Raw genomic sequence first — 23,202 nt, forward strand, 5'->3', positions numbered from 1 at the left:
TTTCTTGCTTTCTCATCACTGAAAAAATATTTTAATATATTATATTTAGTCTAATAATACTGTAAATTGTAGTGTTACAAAGTGCTTACAACATGTCAGTTCAATTTTGTTTTATTTATTTGTATTTTTTCTTAAATTTTTAGTGTGGAGGTACAACACATGTCTTGAGGCTCAGCTGGTCACCAGATGGTCAATACTTAGTATCAGCACACGCCATGAACGGTGGGGGTCCCACTGCTCAAATTGTTGAACGTGAGGGATGGCGGAAAGATAAGGATTTTGTTGGACACCGAAAGGCTGTCACATGCGTTGTAAGTTTACTACATTTTCCTACAGTAGGAATAATTCGTTTCTTATTATACACTCGTGCTCATAAATTAAGGATAATTGCATAGTGTGGTGCCACACAATGTGGCACTACACAAAACTGGCACTAATAGCATAGTCACATAGGGAACAAACACGACACAGATTGGTAAGTCCATGGTATTGGTGATAAGTTTAGAAAACCGTTCCGAAACACATGTGCTACAAAATGCCACTGTTTCCTGCGCATGTACCACAACACACACTTACACAGGCCACGCAATGGGTTGGCATACTCTGGATCAGGTGGTCAAGCGGCTGCTGGGGTATAGCCTCCCATTCTTGTACCCGTGCCTGTCAGAGCTTCTGAAGTGTTGTAGGGGTTTGAAGACATGCAGCGATACGTCAACTGAGAGCATCCCAGACGTGCTCGATGGTGTTTAGGTCTGGAGAACAGGCAGACCACTCCATTCGCCCGATATCTTCTGTTTCAAGGTACTCCTTCATGATGGCAGCTCGGTGGGGCTGTGCGTTATCACCAATCAGTAGGAAGGTGGGACCCACTGCACCCCTGAAAAGATAGACATACTGGTGCAAAATGATGTCCCAAAACCCCTGACCTGTTACAGTTCCTCTGTGAAAGACATACAGGGGTTACATGCACCAATCATAATCCCACCCCACACCATCAAACCAGGACCTCCATACAGGCCTCTTTCAAGGACATTAAGGGGTTGGTATATGGTTCCTGCTTCACGCCAGATGAAAACCCGGTGAGAATCACTGTTCAGACTATACCTCGACTCGTCCGTGAACATAACCTGGGACCACTGTTCCAATGACCATGTACTGTGTTCTTGACACCAGCCTGTGGCCAGGTGTCGGTGAATGCACCTTGCAGGTCTCCAGGTGAATAAACCATGTCTGTTCAGTCATCTGTAGACTGTGCATCTGGAGACAACTGTCCCAGTGGCTGCAGTAAGGTCCTGAGCAAGGCTACCTGCAGTACTCTGTGGCTATCTGTGAGCACTGATGGTGAGATATCAGTCTTCTTGTGGTGTTGTACACTGTGGACATCCCGTACTGTAGCGCTTGGGCACGTTTCCTGTCTTCTGGAATCATTGCCATAATCTTGAGATCACACTTTGTGGCACACAGAGGGCCTGTGCTACAACCTCCTGTGTTTGACCAGAGTACAGTCGCCCTAGTACTCTACCCCTCATAACATCATCAATATGTGTTCTTTGAGCCATTTTCAAGACACAGTCACCATTAGCATGCCTGAAAACGTCTGCACACTTACCTGGTGCACCATACTCTTACATGCACCAACACACCTCTGTGTATGTGACTGCTGCCAGCGCCACCGTGCAATGACCGAAGGTCAAATGCACCGCATGGTCATACCCCAAGGTGATTTAAACCCACAAACCACCCACCAGAGCGTTGTTTCAGCATGTATCAGCATCATCCTTAATTTATGAACATGAGTGTAGTATGTAATAAATTATGAGTATGAATTACTGACCATTACTTACATTCAGTAGGTGAAATGTGTAATACTGCTGATACACACATATAAAAGAGTGACTCACTACCTGGCTCTTGGCATTAATAGTTTCTCCTTGGGAGAGGAGATAAGTTTCTCCTTGGGAGAGGAGAGGGAAGGTTGGGAGAAGGTTTAATAGAAAAGGCAGTGTAAAAAGGCACCATTTATAATGAGCAGGGTTTATACACTTCGGGACAACTGGAAAATTTGGGAAAAACCCAGGAATTTTTTCATCCAGGAAGAACCTTGAATTTTTAGAAATCTGGAAATTTTTTATTGTTTTATTTCTCAGTTAAATTTTTGTAATTTTAACTGGTAAGAACTTAATGCAGCAATGAATCTATAAATGAGAGAATAACACCAAAATAAAACTTTAGTTGCATAGAAAATGTGCCATTTACAACAACAAAACACAGTGCATGCACATTTCTCTGCTGGCAGTGAAATGTGTCAAAAGCCTTAGCACGAATCCCATGCAGTACTTAGTAACAACAAACTGCTTTCGATGAGCATGACATCACAACTGTTTGCAATTCTAAAAGTTTGTGGAAAAATATTACAAATGGTGGTGTGAGAAGCTTTAGTTTTCAAAGTAAATTTCCTTTTAAGCAAGATGAATTGTGTTATGTTTGAGGATGTGCAATGAATTTCTTAAATCACAGAATGTTTGACTCACATTCAAAACTTCACACTATGGGAACCAGTCACTTGGAAAAGTTTTGGACCCAGAAGACAAGCGATTTATGCCATTATTTATAATTTATCTGAGACGTTTGTGTTTGATGTTTCTTAAAGGGTAACACGTGCTAAAAAAGACAAATCTTCAAGGTGAGTTTTTCATATTTATTTTAGTTCTTTCATAGATTACAAATTATCAGTGTCAATGGCAAATAAAGTTATCATCCTTCCAAAAAGAAGTATGAGATGAGGTCTTGAGCAATTTCAGATTTAATTGGCTTTTCTGTGGAAAAATAGAAGTGATCGACGGAACATGTATTCAGCCAGGTAACCCATGAAATGTTTGGTCCACATCAGTGAAATTTATTATTTTGCTTGTCAGAAAAATTCATCAGCTGTAATTTAAACTGTGCTTTTAGGATCATGCATAACCACACCCTCATAAAAAAAAACTGCAAAAAATTTTTGACCACCAGTATTATATGTGAGAGTTTAGCTTTTCTTGTAACTGTACTGCGTATATATCAATTTAAATCATTAACATTTGCTATTTGTGTGTTTGCACTAGTTAACAGTGATGTTGCTATTTGCTGACGACATTGTGTGTCTTATGGTCCGAATATCTGCTGTCATTGGCTGGCGATCATGTGACATGAGCTACGATTGGCTGACAAAAGTGTACCAGGCAGTGAAATCTCAATTTCAGTGGTTTTGAAGTGCTGTATTTTGTGGAATTCTTGTTTATACTTTCATAATACTAAAATATGCACTCTTCGCGTCCTGAACACCTCTCCAAAATATGTAGGTTTTTGCTAAAATGTCAGGAAGTTCGCACAAAACCTTTACCATCCAAAGAATTTATAAATAAGTTTTACAGCTCTATGGGAATTTTACAGTTCCATGGGAAAGTATGTTGTCATTTAACACAGAAAAAATGTACTTTCATCCAGGAAAAAGTGTGTTTTTAACCGTAAAATTCGGAAATTATTATTTTTTTCTCTCTCTTTTTCCACATGTACACTCTGATGAGGTTGAGGGTACACAAAGCTCTGTCTGAAGCCTCACTACAATTGGCTCTCTCTCATTCTAGGGTCTGAGAGCCTTGCCCAACCTGTCTCCTCTCAGCTGCGAGGAAGGAATTATTAGTGTGTCATTTTCACTGCAGTACTATATATATTGTCTGTGAAGATAAATACTCATCAGTGACGCTGTCTCATAATTTATTGGTTTTCTTGTATGAATTTTGTTTTGTTGGTAGTATTGTCGATAAAAGTTTAGTTTACAAATGTTTTTATTATTGGAGGTTGGCTATTTCTTTGAGTAGCTTTATAAACTGTTTGGAAACTGAAGAATAAGGATGTGTGCTCCCATTGGAAACTGAAGAATAAGGATGTGTGCTCCCATTCTCTGTAGCTAAATATGTTACAAGGAACACCTACAGATATTTCACAAGGAGGGTATATCAGCACTTCTATTGGGTACCTTTACCTTTCACATAAGTGGTGCACCATCACATAGACAGGTCCTGATGTATTTATTTTCACTAAATGCATTAAAAGAAAACAAAGAACAGAATATGACTGCCGTACTTCAAATTGTAACACTATATTGTAAACTTTACTAATGTAGAAAGAAAAGTAATAAGACTAATAGAATTTAAATTAGGTTTATGCCCTTTTTTCCATAATTCTTTCTAATGGTTCATTGCTGTCTTCTATCTTTCCCTATCTTCCCTGGATCTTTATATATTTATGTGACTGCTACACTCAACATCCTCTGTAAACTGTTTTCAGCAGTCTAGTCTATGTTTGCTCCTGCTATTTTTCCACTTTACTGTTCATTCCAGCACCAAGTTAACTGTTTCTGCATTCTGTAGCAGTTGTGCTAACATGTCCATTTTTGTAATGTTGTTTCATAGAATTTGTTTCTCACTTATTCTTTTTAATACTTCATTTTACATTTTGATCTTGCCATTTAATTTTTAACACATCTTGAGAGAACCATTTTTCAAATGCTTCCAATTTCTTCTTCCCCAGATTTCTGATGATACGTATTTCACGTTGTGCTCCAGACACACACATTCAGGAACTTCTTTGTTTCCAATGGAATATGTGCTGTAGAGCTCTCCTATTGCAGAAAGCCTTCTTCACCTTTGTCAGTTTCTTTCTGATATCTTTCTTACTGCAACCTGTCTCTGTACTCTTACTTCCTAGACTGGAGAATTCTATCACTTCTTCCACTCTGCATTGACTTCATATTTGCTTTGTTTATCCTAAAGCCATATTCTGTGCTTCCTGTACTGTCTGTTCCTTACAATAGATCTTCTAAGTCTTCCTTGCTTATGGTAAGGTGGTGTGCGAACCATAACATTATCTGTTCTCTTTCGACTTTATTCCTCTTCTGAAATTGTCTGTCACTATTTCATTGTTGCTTTGATGTACTAATTGCAAAACAGTTGTGAGAAGCTGCAACCTTGCCTTACACGCTCCCTAATACTTCCCTGTCTTGACATTCCATGTTTATTTCTCCCACTTGACTTTTGCACATTTACAGTTAATTCTCCCATCTCTTTACTTTAGCCCCCAGTCTTCCAAAGATTGTGAACTACTTATTCCATTTTATATTTTTGAATGCTTCCTCTAGGTCCACAAATGCTAGGAAGCTATCCTTATTTTTACTCATCTGCCTTCCATTACTAAGCACAACACCACAACTGCTTATCTAATACATTTTGTCTTTCTGAAGCCAAACTGTTCTTTTTCCAGTATATCTTCAGTTTTAGTTTCCACTCTTATGTACATTATTTTGCTCGGCAGTTTACAAGTGTGACTTATCCAACCTGTCATCTGACACAGTTGTCACATTTATCCATATGTGCCTTCTATGGTAATGTGATCGCAGTACTTGTCTGAAAGTCTCATGGTAAGTAACATATATCATAGATTTTTTTCCATTGCTGGATGGTTGCCTGTTTCCATTGTCTTTGATTCCGAGCAACCCGGTACCGTAGTGTTCCAGGCACCTGCTTCATGTAGTCAACCCTCTCTTTTGAGATCTTCCAGTACCTTGTTGCAGTCCCATTGCCCCCAGTGAAAAATTCTAGAGTCCACATGCTGTGATTTTCACTGTGTCTTCACTGTATCTATCTAAATTGTTTTTTCCTTGTTCTCTCCACTTCCACAAAACTACTCTACATTTTTTACTTTTGATGTTTCTCAGTGCTTCAGAGAATTTCCCCTTAATAGCATTGTATCCTAAATTTTCAGTATTGCTTTTATTCATATACTCCTTTTTCATCTGTTGTTTATCACTACCAGATTATAGTCTGAGTCTGTTTCACACCTGGATATCCTGTGTAGACCAGGATTTATTTCTAAATCTTTCTCTAAACATAATGTAGTCTACATGATATCTCTCTTTGTCTCCTGGTCTTCCTTTTGTGATTTTGGTAATGAATGTTTGCTATAAACAGTTGAAACCTATGACAGAAGATTTAATCAAGTGAACATCAGCAGCTGAGGAACGTGTTTATAGAATAAAAATCCACTTCAATTGCATGTGATTCCTTAATTTATTCCATGATTCGTTTCAAAGCCTAAAACTTTATCTTTAGGTGCCACCAAGTAATTATGGGAACATACAGGAATTGTATGAAATAAAATTGTCATAACTTCTGAAAGGTCTGCCTTAGGATGTTCAAAATGGATGGTCGGCTGCAGGGCATGATGTATGCACATGGCTTGGTTTAGCTCACTTGGATGGGTTCATCAGTAAGCAAAATTGGTTCATTTGGGGGACTGAGAATCTGTATTTCATGACCAAGAAGTCTCTTCACCCTCAGTGGGCGACTTTGTAGTGCGCAGTGTCCAGTTATGGTATAATATGTGTGATATTTCTTGATGGCATGGTGGCTACCGAATGGTACATGAAGGTTTCGGTAGATGATTTCATTCCCATTTTGACAAGATGTGGTTCGTGCAAGACGGAGCATGACCTCATCGAAGCAGGAGAGTGTTCGATGTCGTGGAGGAGCACATTGAGGACGACTGCATTCTGGCTCTGGGGTACTCAGAGGCCACTGGCATGGGCCTTGATTGGTCGCCATATTCCCTGGATCTGAACACTGGCAACTTCTTTTTGTGGGGCTATATTAAAGGCAACGTGTACGACAACAACCTCAAGACCTTTGCTGAGCTGAAAACAGCCATTCAGGAGTCATTGACATCATTGATGCTCAGGCACTTCAATGGATCATGCAGAATTTTGCTATTCGTCTGCACCACATTATCGCCAATGATGGCAGGCATATAAAACATGTCGTAATCTAAATCTGAATATCTGTAGTGACTTTTACATGTTGAATAAAGTGTGTGCACAAATTAATTTACATTTTTTTTCATATAGTTCAATAGTCACCACCCTGTAACTACCACACATTTTTGTTCCCATAATTATTTGTTGGCACCTAATATGGAGTTTTATGCTTTGAAACCGGTTGTGGAAAAACATACAAACTTTCATCTCTCTACACAATCTTGCCTTAGCTTCAGTTCTTGGTCACTGTGCTGCTCATAGTAACTCTTGTTCCCTACCTTTCTGTTCATAATCATGCCAATACCCATTATACCATTCATTGATACTGTTTATATTGTACCCTACAATGATTTGACCAGAATTCTCTGGCCCCTTTACATTTCATTTCACTAATCCCCATCACTTCTAACTTTAGCAACAGACCCCCAGGGGCCTCACTACTCTTTGGCGGGTTTGTGCTTGGCTACCACAGGGCCCCAGCCTTTACAGCATTTTTACCTTCTGTGCTGCATGTCTTTCCTCTTGCTATTCTTTTTCTCCTCCCTTGGGGAACGTGTCTCTGGTGTTATTGAGAATGTTCTGCATTGTCTGTCGCCGACCTAAGAACAGTCTCACCTTTTGTTCTTTTGCTCCCTTTCCTTTCTTTGTTTCCCTTCTCCTCTTGTTCCTCCGCTTTGGCGTTTGAGGTTCCTCTTTCTCTTCTTCCTCCCTGTGTGCTCCTGAAGGTCGGCCCATGCATCTGACTTGTAACAGGTGACTGCGTAACACGTAATTCCCAGTTCTGGGTTGACAGGCAGGGTTCGCACATACCCCCTGGTACATGCCAGGGCCAGGGAGGGGTGATTGAAGCTCAGGCAATCTTCCCAAATTGCTGATTGGTCCCTCTGTCAGGTGTTCAGGAGGTGCAACCTGAGGTGTGAACAGTCACCTAAGGTGGGTGCGCCCCATAGTGAAGGGGGCCCCCAGTTGGAAGGAGCATGCCATCAGAGATGCTGGCAATCATGGGGATTTTCTCACAATTAATCAGTCAGCTTCCCAATCATCTATGATACGTAAATGTAATGAGGCTAATGATTCAAAGTCCCTTACCCAGCACGACTGTTCCTCATGGTCTCACGTACTGAAGACGGTTTGTCCTTCACCATGGTAAATCTGTTTATTATTCAGAAAGGTGCTGATGCAATTGCTGGCCCTGTGAAATCCTGCTCTCGTTTACAGAATGGCACTTGGATTTTGGAAACTACATCTGATTCTCAAGCACAAATGCTTGCTGCCTCGCTTCTCCATGGCTGCCCTGTTTATGTCAGTGCCCATAGAACTTCGAATTCTTCCCATGGTGTAATTTACACCAGGCTGCTCGACTGTCTAACCGAGGCCGAAATCCAATCTTATCTGATCAGGGTGTCACTGCCGTCCATCATGTAATAAAAAAGGTTGATCCCTCCTTACTGCCCACCCGCACCCTTTTTTCTCACCTTTGATAGAATTGTGCTTCCAGCCAAGATCAAAGCAGACTATGAAATTATCACAGTTCGGCCATACATTCCAAAACCTATGCGTTGCTACCAGTGTCATCATTTCAACCACATGAGATCATCTTGTCGACACCCAGCCAAATGTGTAATTTGTGGTAGGGATGCGTACAAGAGCGATTGTCCGCCTCCTCCTTCCCGCGGTATCAACTGCAATGGCAGATATGCCGACTCCTCTTAGGATTTTCCCTTGTATCTTGATGAGCAGGCTGTCCAAGAGATCCGGGTATAGGAAAAAGTGCCTTACCCAGTCACTTGCAAGTTAATGACTAGTCACAAATCCTGTGTTCTCCTGTCAGGCACCTGTAGTTCTGCTCTTGTTATCCCTTGCTCCATGAAGGGCATGGCCACGCAGGCATGCGACCTCAAATTCAGATCTGAGGTAGTGAAATCACCCAGTGTCAATGTAGTACCGCCATCCCCCCATCCAGCTGTGCAACATGTCGTCAAACTCTTGCCTCAAGGGGCGAAGCCACCAGCTACTTAACCGGTAGGCCAGAAAGGACAGAAGGAGTACTTCCATGAAGACTTCCTCCGTTCCTCCAGTGGAACACCACCCGAGTCTTCCTCTAACTGGAAAGGCTCAAGTAAGTCCACCAAAGGCAAAAGGTCTTCTCCTTCACCAACTCAAAGATCCTCTACAATGGTGTTGCCACTTGATACGTTAACCCGGCTAGTCTCCGTGTCGCCAGTGCTCACACCAACTGTTTTTCAGTGTTGGACTCCACAGACTGACAACACAATCAAGCTGATGCTTCTGTGGACCCCATGGGGCAGGATATCCTGCTTCTGTGCCCTGTCATAGTCTCTCTTCACCAACTGTCACTGGGCAGCCACCGAGGTGACACCCCTTCGTCTCTTTCTCATCATTACACTCTTCCAATGGAACGTTCGCGGCCTTTGGTGCCACAAAGAGGATTTACAGCTGCTTTTAGCATCACAGCATCCCTTTGTACTCTGCATTCAGGAAACGAAATTGCACCCTCACACCCGCATTGAGCTTTCACATTTCTTACCAATTCGTTTTGACCTTCTCCCAGAGGTCAGCATTCCATCTCATGTGGGCATCATGCTGCTCATACGGGATGACATTCATAGTCAACCCACCTTCCTGACTATCCAGCTTCAAGCTGTTGCAGTTCAGCTTTCCTTTCCCTACCTGATTTTTTTCCGTCTGTACCATTTATGTCCCTTTGTCATTCGATGTCAACAGGACACACTTCTTTCAGCTTATTGGGCAGCTGCCTCCCCCATTTTTATTACTCAGTGACTTTAATGCATGTTATCCCCTTTGGGGTTCTCCCAGGACCTGTCAGAGAGGTGCCCTCTTGGCTGATATTCTTAACCAACTTAACCTCTTCTGCCTTAACACTGGAGCATACTCTTTCCTTTCCGACTCTTTGCACTCCCATTTGGACCTATCCTTCTCCACTGCCAGCTTGCCTATTGTCTTGAGTGTTCCATTCTTTCTGACACTTACTCGAGCAACCATTTCCTATGTGCTATCCATTTTCTGACTTGTACTCTATCCGCATGCACACCCAAATGGCTGCTTACTAAGGCTGACTGGCAGCTTTAGTCCTCCCTGGTGACCTTTGAAGAGCAAGAGTTCCCCCAGTTGTGATGACCAGGTGGAATTTCTCACAAACGTTATCCATACCGCTGCAGAACATTCCAATCCTCACACTTCCTCTTTACCAAATCGTGTCCCAGTCCCTTGGTGGACTGAGGCATGCCGTGATGCAATTCGCACACGGAGACATGCTCTCCGCATTTTTAACCACCATCCTAATGGCAAACTGCATTCATGATAACCAGATACGTGCAAAGTGTCATAGCAAAAGAGCTTGCTGGATTTCATTCACTAGTTCTTTTAACAGTTCCACCCCTTCCTCTCTCATGTGGGCCAACCTCCAATGGCTCACTGAGATCAAGATCCATTCCCCAATTTCCAACCTGAAAGTAGCAGACGACATCAGTGTGGATCCTATTGCTATCTCCAACACCTTGGGCCACCATTTTGCGGAACTTTTGAGCTCTTCCCACTATCACCCTGCCTTCATCCATCGGAAACAAGCGGAGGAGGCTCTGGCGATAACCTTTCTCTTCTCCAAATTGTGAGTGCTACCATGCCGCCTTTACTATGAGGGAGCTAGATCATGCTCTCAGTTCATTCCAATCCTCAGCCCCAGGGCCAGACGCCATCCACATTCAAATGTTGCAGCACTTTTCTCTTGCTGTCAAGCACTTTCTGCTTAACACATACAACCGCATCTAGGCAGAGGACACATTTCCTAGACACTTGCTTGAAGCCACCATCATACCTATACCTAAACCCGGTAAGGACAAAAACGTTCCTTCTAGCTACCGCCCCATCTCTCTTACCAGCTGCATTTGCTAGTTGATGGAACATATGATTAATGCTCTTCTGGTACGGTGGCTCGAGTCTCGCAATTTACTGACGAGTGCGCAGTGTGGATTTTGTTACTTTAGCCACCCATGTCATGAATGGTTTTCTGCAGAAATCCCAGACTGTCACTATGTTTTTCGATTTGAAGAAGGCCTACGACACCTGCAGGAGAACTGATATCCTCCATAGTCTCTGCATGTGGGGCTCCCATGGCTGCCTGCCCTGTTTCCTTCAGGCATTTTTAAAAGACTGAGTTTTCAAGGTGCATGTGGGTTCTGCCATGTCGGACACCTTTATCCAGGAAAACAGTGTGCCTCAGAGTTTCATCCGAGGTGTTGTCCTCTTTGCTGTCACCATTAATCCTATAATGGCTTTTCTGCCACCAGGAATCTCCAGCTCCCTTTATGTTGACAATTTTTCCATCTGTTGCAGTTCGCCATGGACCTGTCTCACTTGCAGTTCTCCATGGACCTGTCTGACAGAGCGGCATCTTCAGCGATGTGTTGATCGTCTTTAGTCGTGGAGCATTGACAATTGCTTTTGTTTTTCCACTGACAAAACCGTCTGTATTAATTTCTGTCGACGTAATTGGTTTTTCCCACCATCTTTATATCTTTGGCCTTTTGCCCTTTTCTTCATTGAAACTACAAAATTCCTCAGGCTCATGCTTGATAGGAAACTCTCTTTGTCCTCCCATGTGTCTTACCTGGCAGCCCGCTGTTCTCAATTCCTCAAAGTCCTACGTGTCCTGAATGGTACTTCCTGAGGTGCTGATCGAACACCATCCTCTGTTTGTACCGGTCCCTTCTCCGTTCGAAACACGACTATGGGTGCTTTGTTAACGCGTCTGCCCTTTCATCCCTCTTAATGCCGTCTCAACACTATCCACCATTGTGGCATCCGTTTGGCCCCGGGTGCCTTTTACACTAGCCTGGTTGAGAGTTTAACAGAAGCTGCTGAACTACCACTGTCCTACCACGGTGACTTCCTCCTCAGCAGGTATGCATTCTGTTTGTCTGCCATGCGTAGCCACCCATCCTATGCCACCTCCTTCAATGATTCCTGTGATGGCCAGTATGGGGTGCGTCCCTCTTCTCTGATATCTCCTGGAGTCCGTTCGGCTTTTGCTACAGCGGTTTAGCTTCACACTACCTGCAACTTTCCCGGTGGGTGTGAACCCTTCACCACCTTGGCTTTGTGAAGCAGCCTATGTTAACCTTGGCTTTCATTTGCTTCCTAAGGACACTACTCCAGCCTTGGTCTATCACCTTCAGTTTCACGACCTTCGCATGGAACTTCGCAATAGTACCTTTGTATACACTGATGGCTCTTGGACTGACCATGGGGTTGCATGTGCCTTCGTCATTGGCACCTGTGTCTTTCGACATTGGCTTCTGGCACACTGCTCAGTATTTACAGCCAAGCTCTTCTCCATTTATCAGACCATGGAGTATATCCAGCGACACAGCCTTTTCAATTGTGTCCTCTGCTCAACCTCACTTAATGCCCTTCAAAGTCTAAGTGCACTGTACACCACCCATCCCTTAGTTCAGTTGGTCCAGGAAAACTGTCACCTGCTCACTCTTGGTGGAGCAGTGTGATATTTCTGTGGGTTCCTGGTCATGTTGGTCTGCCAGGAAACGAGCCTGCTGATACTGCTTCCAAGGCTGCAGTCCTCGTACTTCAGTCCCTCCAATGATCTCTGTGTTGCTATCTGTCAGGAGGTAGTGTCCCTTTGGCATCGTCAATGATCCTCCCTTCATGGGCTTATTAAGCCTCTCCCAGCAGCTTGGACAACCTTCTCTCGGCCCTTCTGCTGGGAGTAGGTCATTTTAACTAGGCTGCATATAGGGCACTGCCTTTTTAGCCATCGTCATTTGATAAGTGGCGCTACCCCACTACTTTGTACACATTGTGCCCAAGTTGTAACTGCCTGCCTCTTCCTTATGGAATGCCCAATTTGTAACCGTTTATGTTCCCACTTGGGTTTGCCCTCATGAGTTATCGGCTGTTTTAGCATATGACGGGCAGGCTGTTGACCGTCTTTTACTTTTTACCCACCAAACCAATGTGGCGCAAAGTCCATTTAATTTTTAGTTTTCGACTTCCATTTCTGTATGTCGTTGTTTTAGCCCTTTTTCCACGTGCCCCCAGGGGCTCGGCATTCATTTGCTGGGTACGGGCTTGGCGACCCCGGGGTTCCTGAGCTGGGGATTGGTAAGCACCAGCAGTCCCGTCACCTTAAGTTCTGGGCATGCTGTTGCAACTGACGATCAGATGGTTGGAGGAATGGTCTTGCACCACAGGTTTTAAATTCTCATTAGAGAAAACAGTTTGTGTTGCTTTTAATCGTTCCTGCTCTCTGTTTAATTTGCCCGTTTTAAAACTGGGGGTACTGATCTCACTTTTAAGGAAAAGGTGAAGTGTCTGGGTCTTATCTTTGATGAGAAGTTAACATGGTTGCCACACGTTAAAGAAATGAAACTGAGATTTCTCAAGGCCTTAAAAATCCTTAAATGTGTTAATCATAGGTCTTGGGGAGTCAACAGAGCATGTCTGCTCCAACTTCATAAGGCCTTCGTGCAACCCCAGCTTGAATACGGATGCCAGATTTATGGGTCAGCAAGGCCTTCATACCTTAAAGTGCTGGATGCCATTCACCACGAGGGTATTAGGTTGTCAACAGGGACTTACCACACGAGCCCTGTTGTTAGTTTGTGTGCAGAGGCTGGTGAGCCTCCGCTGTCTATTGGACGTCTTCTTCTCGTGGTATGCCACGCATATAGGTCTTTGTCCGTTCCTACATCACCAGCATCCAGTTACATTGTTCAGCTGCCACTGGAACGGCTATTCAATCATCGACCACAAGCAACATGGCCATTTGGGATCTGTGCAAGGGAGAGCCTTGAATTATTACGGGGGGAGGGGGGGCATTAAGGTCCAAAGCCAGGGGTGGAGTAGGGTATCCCCCTGGCTACTACCAAGGCCTAGATTGCTTTTAGAACTAACTATTTACAAGAAGCATTGTTCCCCAGACCATGTTTATAAAATTAAATTTAATGAATTTTTACGTAGCCACCCAGATTTTATTACTGTCTACACAGATGGTTCTAAGCAGGGAGATGTTTTTGGTTGTTCTGTCGTGTTCCCTGACACTGTCCTCAGGATAGGGCTCCCAGAGCAGTTTTTAGTTTATTATGCAGAATTGTTTGCTATCATGAGGGCAATGGAGCAGATGAGACAGTGCTGTGACAAAAAATTTATCATCTGCTCCAATTCTCAAAGTGCCCTTCTCGCTGTTGGACAGATGTACCCAGCAGATTGGATGGTGCAACAAGTGCAGGACACTCTCCTTCTCTTGCCCAGGCAAAACAAGGAAATCGTTTTGTGCTGGGTTCCAGGGCACATAGGCATCCAGGGTAATGAACTCACTGATGCTACTGCTAAGGAGGCTTGCTCCCTTCCTCCTCCTGCCAGCTGTTTAGTCCCTCTGTGGGCTGTCACTTCATTTGTGACCAGAAAGGCAACATTTTGGTGGGAGTCCCAGTGGCTGGAAGTGAGGAACAGTAAACTATGTTCCATCTAAACTTCAGTGTGACCATGGATCACCTCCTTTCGCTTGCGATGGTGTGAAGAAGTAGCCCTTACTTGGCTTAGAGTGGGACATATTGCCCACTGACACATGGCTTGCTCTTACGTTGGGAGGAGCCCCCAGTATGTCAGAGACGCGGGACAAAGCTGACATCTTTTAACCGATCGTGTTCTCTTGCCGACCTGAGGCTTGAACTGGGTATCCCACAGGATCTTCCCTCTATTTTAACTGATAACAAGGCGAATATTGTTTGTGTCTTAAAATTTTGTGCTGTGTCCGGAATTCTTCCCAAAATACTTGGTGTGCAATCTTAATGTGTCACATATTATTTCTAAGTTGTCATCCAGCCACACTTATTGGTTCCTTTCTTAACAGCATCTTTACAGGTATTTTCTCCATGATTTTGTTTAGTTATCCCGCTGTGTCTCGCTGGGGTTTTATTACGGGCTTTTCTGAACCTCACATTTCTGGTGTTGCTTTACGTTTCCTGTGGTGGGATCAAACGTAGTTTTCCAGTTTATTGATCTCCTTCCATAGATTATGGAAATCTTCTTCAGTATAATTTTAATACTAGGGCGCTGATGACGTAGCTAAATCATCATCATCTTTTTCCATGTGCCTGTTTTTAGCTGTCTTCTATTATGTCAGTTGGGACTGACATATAGTCATTTTTAACTCCTCTCTGTCTTCGTGTTCTGTAGTTTTGATTTGGACACGTATGACCTCAATTGTTTTTTGCACCCTAAACCAATGCAAAATCAAACCCTTAGTAACAGAACTGTTGTTTCAGATTATCCTCTTTCCCTACAACATTACATGCAATGCTTCGATTTGTAGAATATATTCTTATTTTCCCGAGCAGCGTCATTTGAAGATTCAAATGCGAGAATAGTTTACCGCTAGAATGTTTTTGAATGAAAATTATCAATATATTTAATTTGGACGACTGCATATATTGTGGATACATATTAAATGTATTTAATGCAGTGGTTTCCATTAACTTCTGTATCAATATTCTGCTGATTGTTGTTGAATTTTCTGCCCTTAGGAGCATTTCCCAACCCAGTGGCAAGAGAGTGGTCTGAACTTTTACTCTCTCATTTGCACTCTTTTTAACGAGGTCACTGTCATTACTGTCAAAGTTTTAAGCAATAACTAGGATTGAACCTATGACCCCAGACCTTTCTGGATTCATAGTTAGTTGCTATCCCTAAAACGAGATTTTAACCATATTGCACAATTATGTCAAAGGGTTTCTTATTTTATAAATTTTGAGTTATCAGTGGAAGGTAGAGGTAATTTTTGACAGAACACATTGGAAAGTAAGTTGTCATGTGTCTCCAATTTTTTCATATGCAACTAGAGGATCAGCATGTGTGTTTCAGTGGCATTTTTATCACTGTATAAAACAAAACAAACACCACCCTAACAAAACCTTGAAGGCTCAATAGAACAGTCTCATCCCAAGGCAAGAAGAGCTCTTGTCAAGACTATCAGGTGGACAGTACTTTTCAAGAATTGATTTATCCTAATCTTATTTACAGTTGCAGCTATACAGACAATCCTGTAAATTCATGGTCATCATTATCCATTTGGATTACACAGATACAATAAATTGCTTTTCAGAATTGCTAGCACACCAGCAGTTTTCCAGTGTTTTTGAGCAGATGAGTCAAAACATTCTGATCAGACAAGTATCAGGACAATACAGTAGTAAATGATGAACTTATGTCTGCCATTCCAGACCACTTCAACAGAATGGGCTAAAGTGTAACCTACAAAAGAATGAACTCTTTCACAAGCGAGTTGAGTATTTCATCTACATGTTGAATCTTAAAGGACTTCAACTGAATTGACAACATATGTAAAGCATGGAAAAAATTCAAGGGCCTACCAACTTAAGATCTTCAATCATTTCTTGACAAAATAAATTATTATGTATATTTTATGTTGGACCCTCTTCCTCACCAGTTACAAGTATTCTATTTACTATCAATAGACAACACAACTTGCTAATGCCAATGTCCTGTCTAGACTACCTGTGGGACCAATCTCACATTTGACTCTCAGAGGCACTATGCTTCCAAGTAGACAGCATCTTACAAAACTGTCTTCAAGAGTGTCCTGTTGATTACACTGTGTCATGCTGGTTCATTTATTGTAGATGTCATAATTTTCGCATCTGTCATCTGTCAAAATTACAACAGCGCTTACTCCAAACAAGCCAGCATGACACACAGTGTAACCCAATATCCAATAAGAACAAATTCTCCATTGTGTATAAAATATTGTTGTCATGTGGATCACATCATGCTAGATAATAAATGTGACTTATGAAAATGGGCAGAGCCTTAAATGAGTTATTTAGTATATAAACAGCAGCTTTGGTGTTAAAATGTCTTTCGTCAATATTTGATAGCTGCAAGACACAACACACTGAAAACGTTTATAAAACTCAATGTCAAAACTCTCTTTTGTACAAAGGTTGGTCAGCATTTTCAGGTAAATATTATTCTTGATATTGTAATGTACAGGATGTCAAATTGTTATCTTTCTTTCTATATTTCGATCCATTAAAAAAAAAGAATCAGTCATGGTACAGCATTGTTCACTGCCCCACTTGGAAAAACACAGAGAGAAGTCTCATTCTGATATTTTGGATCTCAGACTGTCAGACCTGTGAGATAGTCGACATTTGGCGTTCATTTCGGCCGCGTGTTTGAAATCCGTGCTCGAGAGCTCAAGTGACAACAATGAGCAGGAGGGCCTGCACACACCAATAACAGCTTCTATAACAGACAAACCCAGTATTAACACACAATTCACAAAAAACTAAAGCCAACTGGCAAGCACTGGGTAGCGACAAATACAAGACGAGATGTTAAATGTTATAGTGTGACAACCGCAATTACTATTAAAGCAATAGTTCGTTAAACAATCTCCAATGATATGAAATTTCACCTGATAAATTTATAAATCACCACTATCTCAAGGTGATAATGACCAGACAGTCTGCACACAACCTTAAATACCAAAGCACCATTTGATGGCGCAAAATCGTTACCATTATAGTTGCCAACAAGGAAGAAGTTTGCAATTCTAATTTAAATTAGCAGCTGAAGTTTTATGTAGAGAATTAACTTTGATTCATAAAATTTACCACTTAATACATTAACAATAATAATAAAAAATGAATCACTGAATATCAGCCACACTTGCAATTCAAAATAAATGCAGTGGAATCAGGGCACAGTGCAGTTTCATGGACTTGCAATACCAAGTATCGTGGACCCTCATCCAAGATGGTTTGCACATCCAAAAGTTCCACCACAAAATTGCTCATTGCTTAAAGTTAGTCCAGGAGCTCGCTGTTAACATGCACACCTGGGTAAACTCCCATGCTCTCCTCAGGACTCGAGATAGACACAACTCTTAAACAGAGCCTGTGATGACTGGTGACTGGTTTCACACTCCAGTTCCGCTTCCTGCCAGACCCAGGCGCTGGAATGTCAACACTATGCCCACTGCAGTACACTAAGCATCGACTGACTACTCACGATGCTCCATGCGCTATCTTTCCTCTGTCAATGTCCCCAACCACGTCTCCATCACTGCCCCGACCGAGTCTCCTTTGCTGCCCCCAACTGAGTCTCACCTCGCGAGCCACAGCCATCCTAAATAGACGGTGCTAGCCAACCATGACACCACAAAGCATGACAGAGAAACTATCCTGCTAAGAGCATCACAAGAAGTCACAGCTCAATAACATTATTTTACTAGTTAGGTAATAATAATTATTAGACAGAAAATATATACCTGGAAAAGAATAAAAAGTAAACTGCAATTTATGAAATGAGTACTTGAACCATTATTTCTAATTGTAAATGTGATACGAAACCTTGTTGGTTTTATTTTATTTCTATCTGCAATGGTCTCGTTATTGATGTGCAAATGACATCATGTTGTGATGAGAAAGTTTGCCAGTGCACGTGACTTGCTGGTGTAGGCACTTTTTCACACACACAGGACAATGAATGTAGTATGTATTTTCATTGTTTTACTGCATGTCTAAAGCAGTGTTCCATTCAGAAACATCATGTTCATATTACATTATTTTTCTCCATGATTAAAAACTTATTTTATTGTTGACAAATATGTCTTTCTCTATTCATCTGTACTCACCAAGCCATCTTATGGTCTGTGGTGGATGGTACTATGTGTACCACTGTCACAGCCTCTTCCCTGTACTAGTCACGAATAATTCACAGGAAGATTGCTGGTAAGGCTTTGTGTGGGCTCAATGTTTCTAATTCATGCTCACGATCTTTTCACGAGATATACATAGAAGGAAGCTATATACACTGAAGAGCCAAAGAAACTGGTACACCTGCATAATATCGTGTAGGACCCCTGTGAGCACGCGGAAGTGCCGCAACACGATGTGGCATGAACTCGACTAATGTCTGAAGATGGGATGGAGGGAATTTACACCATAAATCCTGCAGGGCTGTCCATAAATCTGCAAGAGTACGAGGGGGTGGTGATCTCTTCTGAACAGCACGTTGCAAGGCATCCCAGATATGCCAAATAATGAGGATATTGAAAGGGTAATGCAGTATGTAAAGGGGGACGAAAATCTAATAGTCATGGGCGACTGGAATGCAGTTGTAGGGGAAGGAGTAGAAGAAAAGGTTACAGGAGAATATGGACTTGGGACGAGGAATGAAAGAGGAGAAAGACTAATTGACTTCTGTAACAAGTTTCAGCTAGTAATAGTGAATACCCTGTTCAAGAATCACAAGAGGAGGAGGTATACTTGGAAAAGGCCGGGAGATACGGGAAGATTTCAATTAGATTACATCATGGTCAGACAGAGATTTCAAAATCAGATACTGGATTGTAAGGCGTACCCAGGAGCAGATATAGACTCAGATCACAATATAGTAGTGATGAAGAGTAGGCTGAAGTTCAAGACATTAGTCAGGAAGAATCAATACGCAAAGAAGTGGGATACGGAAGTACTAAGGAATGACGAGATACGTTTGAAGTTCTCTAACGCTATAGATACAGCAATAAGGAATAGCGCAGTAGGCAGTACAGTTGAAGAGGAATGGACATCTCTAAAAAGGGCCATCGCAGAAGTTGGGAAGGAAAACATAGGTACAAAGAAGGTAGCTGCGAAGGAACCATGGGTAACAGAAGTAATACTTCAGTTGATTGATGAAAGGAGGAAGTACAAACATGTTCCGGGAAAATCAGGAATACAGAAATATAAGTCGCTGAGGAATGAAATAAATAGGAAGTGCAGGGAAGCTAAGACGAAATGGCTGCAGGAAAAATGTGAAGACATCGAAAAAGATATGATTGTCGGAAGGACAGACTCAGCATACAGGAAAGTCAAAACAACCTTTGGTGACATTAAAAGCAATGGTGGTAACATTAAGAGTGCAACGGGAATTCCACTGTTAAATGCAGAGGAGAGAGCAGATAGGTGGAAAGAATACATTGAAAGCCTCTATGAGGGTGAAGATTTGTCTGATGTGATAGAAGAATAAACAGGAGTCGATTTAGAAGAGATAGGGGATCCAGTATTAGAATCGGAATTTAAAAGAGCTTTGGAGGACTTACGGTCAAATAAGGCAGAAGGGATAGATAATATTCCATCAGAATTTCTAAAATCAGTGGGGGAAGTGGCAACAAAACGACTATTCACGTTGGTGTGTAGAATATATGAGTCTGGCGACATACCATCTGACTTTCGGAAAAGCATCATCCACACAATTCCGAAGACGGCAAGAGCTGACAAGTGCGATAATTATTGCACAATCAGCTTAACAGCTCATGCATCGAAGCTGCTTACAAGAATAATATACAGAAGAATGGAAAAGAAAATTGAGAATGCGCTAGGTGATGATCAGTTTGGCTTTAGGAAAAGTAAAGGGACGAGAGAGGCAATTCTGACGTTACGGCTAATAATGGAAGCAAGGCTAAAGAAAAATCAAGACACTTTCATAGGATTTGTCGACCTGGAAAAAGCGTTTGACAATATAAAATGGTGCAAGCTGTTCAAGATTCTGAAAAAGTAGGGGTAAGCTATAGGGAGAGACGGGTCATATACAATATGTACAACAACCAAGAGGGAATAATAAGAGTGGACGATGCAGAATGAAGTGCTCGTATTAAGAAGGGTGTAAGACATGGCTGTAGCCTTTCGCCCCTACTCTTCAATCTGTACATCGAGGAAGCAATGATGGAAATAAAAGAAAGGTTCAGGAGTGGAATTAAAATACAAGGTGAAAGGATATCAACGATACGATTCGCTGATGACATTGCTATCCTGAGTGAAAGTGAAGAAGAATTAAATGATATGCTGAACGGAATGAACAGTCTAATGAGTACACAGTATGGTTTGAGAGTAAATCGGAGAAAGACGAAGGTAATGAGAAGTAGTAGAAATGAGAACAGCGAGAAACTTAACATCAGGATTGATGGTCACGAAGTCAATGAAGTTAAGGAATTCTGCTACCTAGGCAGTAAAATAACCAATGATGGACGGAGCAAGGAGGACATCAAAAGCAGACTCGCTATGGCAAAAAAGGCATTTCTGGCCAAGAGAAGTCTACTAATATCAAATACCGGCCTTAATTTGAGGAAGAAATTTCTGAGGATGTACTTCTGGAGTACAGCATTGTATGGTAGTGAAACATGGACTGTGGGAAAACCAGAACAGAAGAGAATCAAAGCATTTGAGATGTGGTGCTATAGACGAATGTTGAAAATTAGGTGGACTGATAAGGTAAGGAATGAGGAGGTTCTACGTAGAATCGGAGAGGAAAGGAATATGTGGAAAACACTGATAAGGAGAAGGGACAGGATGATAAGACATCTACTAAGACATGAGGGAATGACTTCCATGGTACTAGAGGGAGCAGTAGAGGGGAAAAACTGTAGAGGAAGACAGAGATTGGAATACGTCAAGCAAATAATTGAGGACGTAGGTTGCAGGTGCTACTCTGAGATGAAGAGGTTAGCACAGGAAAGGAATTCGTGGTGGGCCGCATCAAACCAGTCAGTAGACTGATTACAAAAAAAAAAAAAAAAAAAAAAAAAAGTTCATGTCCGGGGATTTTGGTGGCCAGTAGAAGTGTTTAAACTCGGAAGAGTGTCCCGGGGGCCACTCTGTAACAATTCTGGGCGTGTTTGGTATTGCATTGTCCTGCTGGAATTGCTCAAGTCCATCAGAATGCACAGTGGACATGAATAGATGCAGGTGATCAGATAAGATGCTTACGTACGTGTCACCTGTTAGTCATATCTAGATGTACCAGGGGTCCCATATCACTCCAACTGCCCACGCCCCACATTATTAGAGAGCCTTCACCAACTTGAACTGTCCCCTGCTGACATGCCAGGTCCATGGATTCATGAGGTTGTCTCCATACCTGTACATGTCCAAATACTCGATACAAGTTGAAACGAGACTTGTCTGACCAGGCAGCATGTTTCCAGTCATCAACAGTCCAATGTCATTGTTGACGGGCCCAGGTGAAGCATAAAGCTTTGTGTTGTGCAGTCATCAAGGGTACACAAGTGGGCTTTCACCTCCGAAAGCCCATATCAATGTTTCTTTGAATGGTTCACATGCTGACACTTGTTGATGGCACAGCATTGAAATTTGCAGCAGTTTGCAGAATGGTTGCACTTCTGTCATGTTGAATGATTCTCTTCAGTTGTCATTGGTCCCATTCTTGCAGGATCTTTTTCCAGCTGCAGCGATGTCAGAGATTTGATGTTTTAATGGATTCCTGATATTCATGGTACACTCGTGATACAGTCATATGGGAAAAGTCCCACTTCTTTACTACCTCAGAGATGCTGTGTCTCATCGCTCATGCGCCGATTGTAACAGCACATTCAAACTCACTTAAATCTTGATAACCTGCCTTTGTAGCAGCAGTAACTGATCAACAACTGCACCAAGACACTTGTCTTATATAGGCGTTGCCAACTGCAGCACTGTATTCTGCCTGTTTACATATCTCTATATTTGAATATGCATACCTACATGGTATATACATATTATATACATATTATATACATGGTATATACTGGGACTGAAGACCACAGTAACAACATACCTGTACCAGTTTCTTTGGCACTTCAGTGTATTTGTTGACTCTTCTGGGAACGTATGATCTTGGAACATTAACAATAAGTCTCACTGTGATGCAGAACGTCTCTCTTACAGTGTCTGCCACTGGAGTTGGTTGACACTTTAGTGTTTACTAAATGACCCTGTAACAAAATGTATTGCTCTTCTTTGGATCATCTCTATTCCCTCTGTCAGTCCTATCTGGTATGGATGCCATACTGATGAGCAATATTCAAGTATTGGTCTCTCTCTCTCTCTCTCTCTCTCTCTCTCTCTCTCTGTGTGTGTGTGTGTGTGTGTGTGTGTGTGTGTTGGAATGATAGACGGTTTATAATCTACAATAATCTAGAATTTAAAATTATCTTTATGAGATTATAACCTTCGACCATTCCTAATTTTTGCTATTTAACATGTTGGAGACCAGCTGCTTAGAAGAATATCGGGTCTAGGAAACCAACCATTTATGCCATTATTTAAAGTATTTCTGGCATATATGTAATTGATGCATCTTCAAGAGTAACACATACTAAGAAAAGACCAAGTTTCAAGATTTAATTATGATGGAAAGTAAATTATTCTTCCAAAAACAGGTTCTCGGTGAATTGTTGAGCAATTTCTTCCTTGTGAGCTTCCAAAATTTCTGCTTACTCAATGAACATGATGTGTTTA

General features: G+C 41.9%; 1 protein-coding gene across 2 annotated transcripts in view; it reads left to right on the top strand.

Moving 5' to 3' along the window:
• Positions 1-23,202, top strand: part of LOC126438151 (protein HIRA-like) — a 212,736-nt gene that overhangs the window by 60,492 nt on the left and 129,042 nt on the right. For both annotated transcript variants that reach the window (XM_050090526.1, XM_050090527.1), the window contains one exon: positions 144-311. In XM_050090526.1, the coding sequence (XP_049946483.1) occupies positions 144-311 (168 nt within the window). The remainder of the gene's footprint in view (positions 1-143; positions 312-23,202) is intronic.

Source organism: Schistocerca serialis, unplaced genomic scaffold (assembly GCF_023864345.2).
Source record: "Schistocerca serialis cubense isolate TAMUIC-IGC-003099 unplaced genomic scaffold, iqSchSeri2.2 HiC_scaffold_1261, whole genome shotgun sequence".
Taxonomy (NCBI): Eukaryota; Metazoa; Arthropoda; class Insecta; order Orthoptera; family Acrididae; genus Schistocerca; species Schistocerca serialis.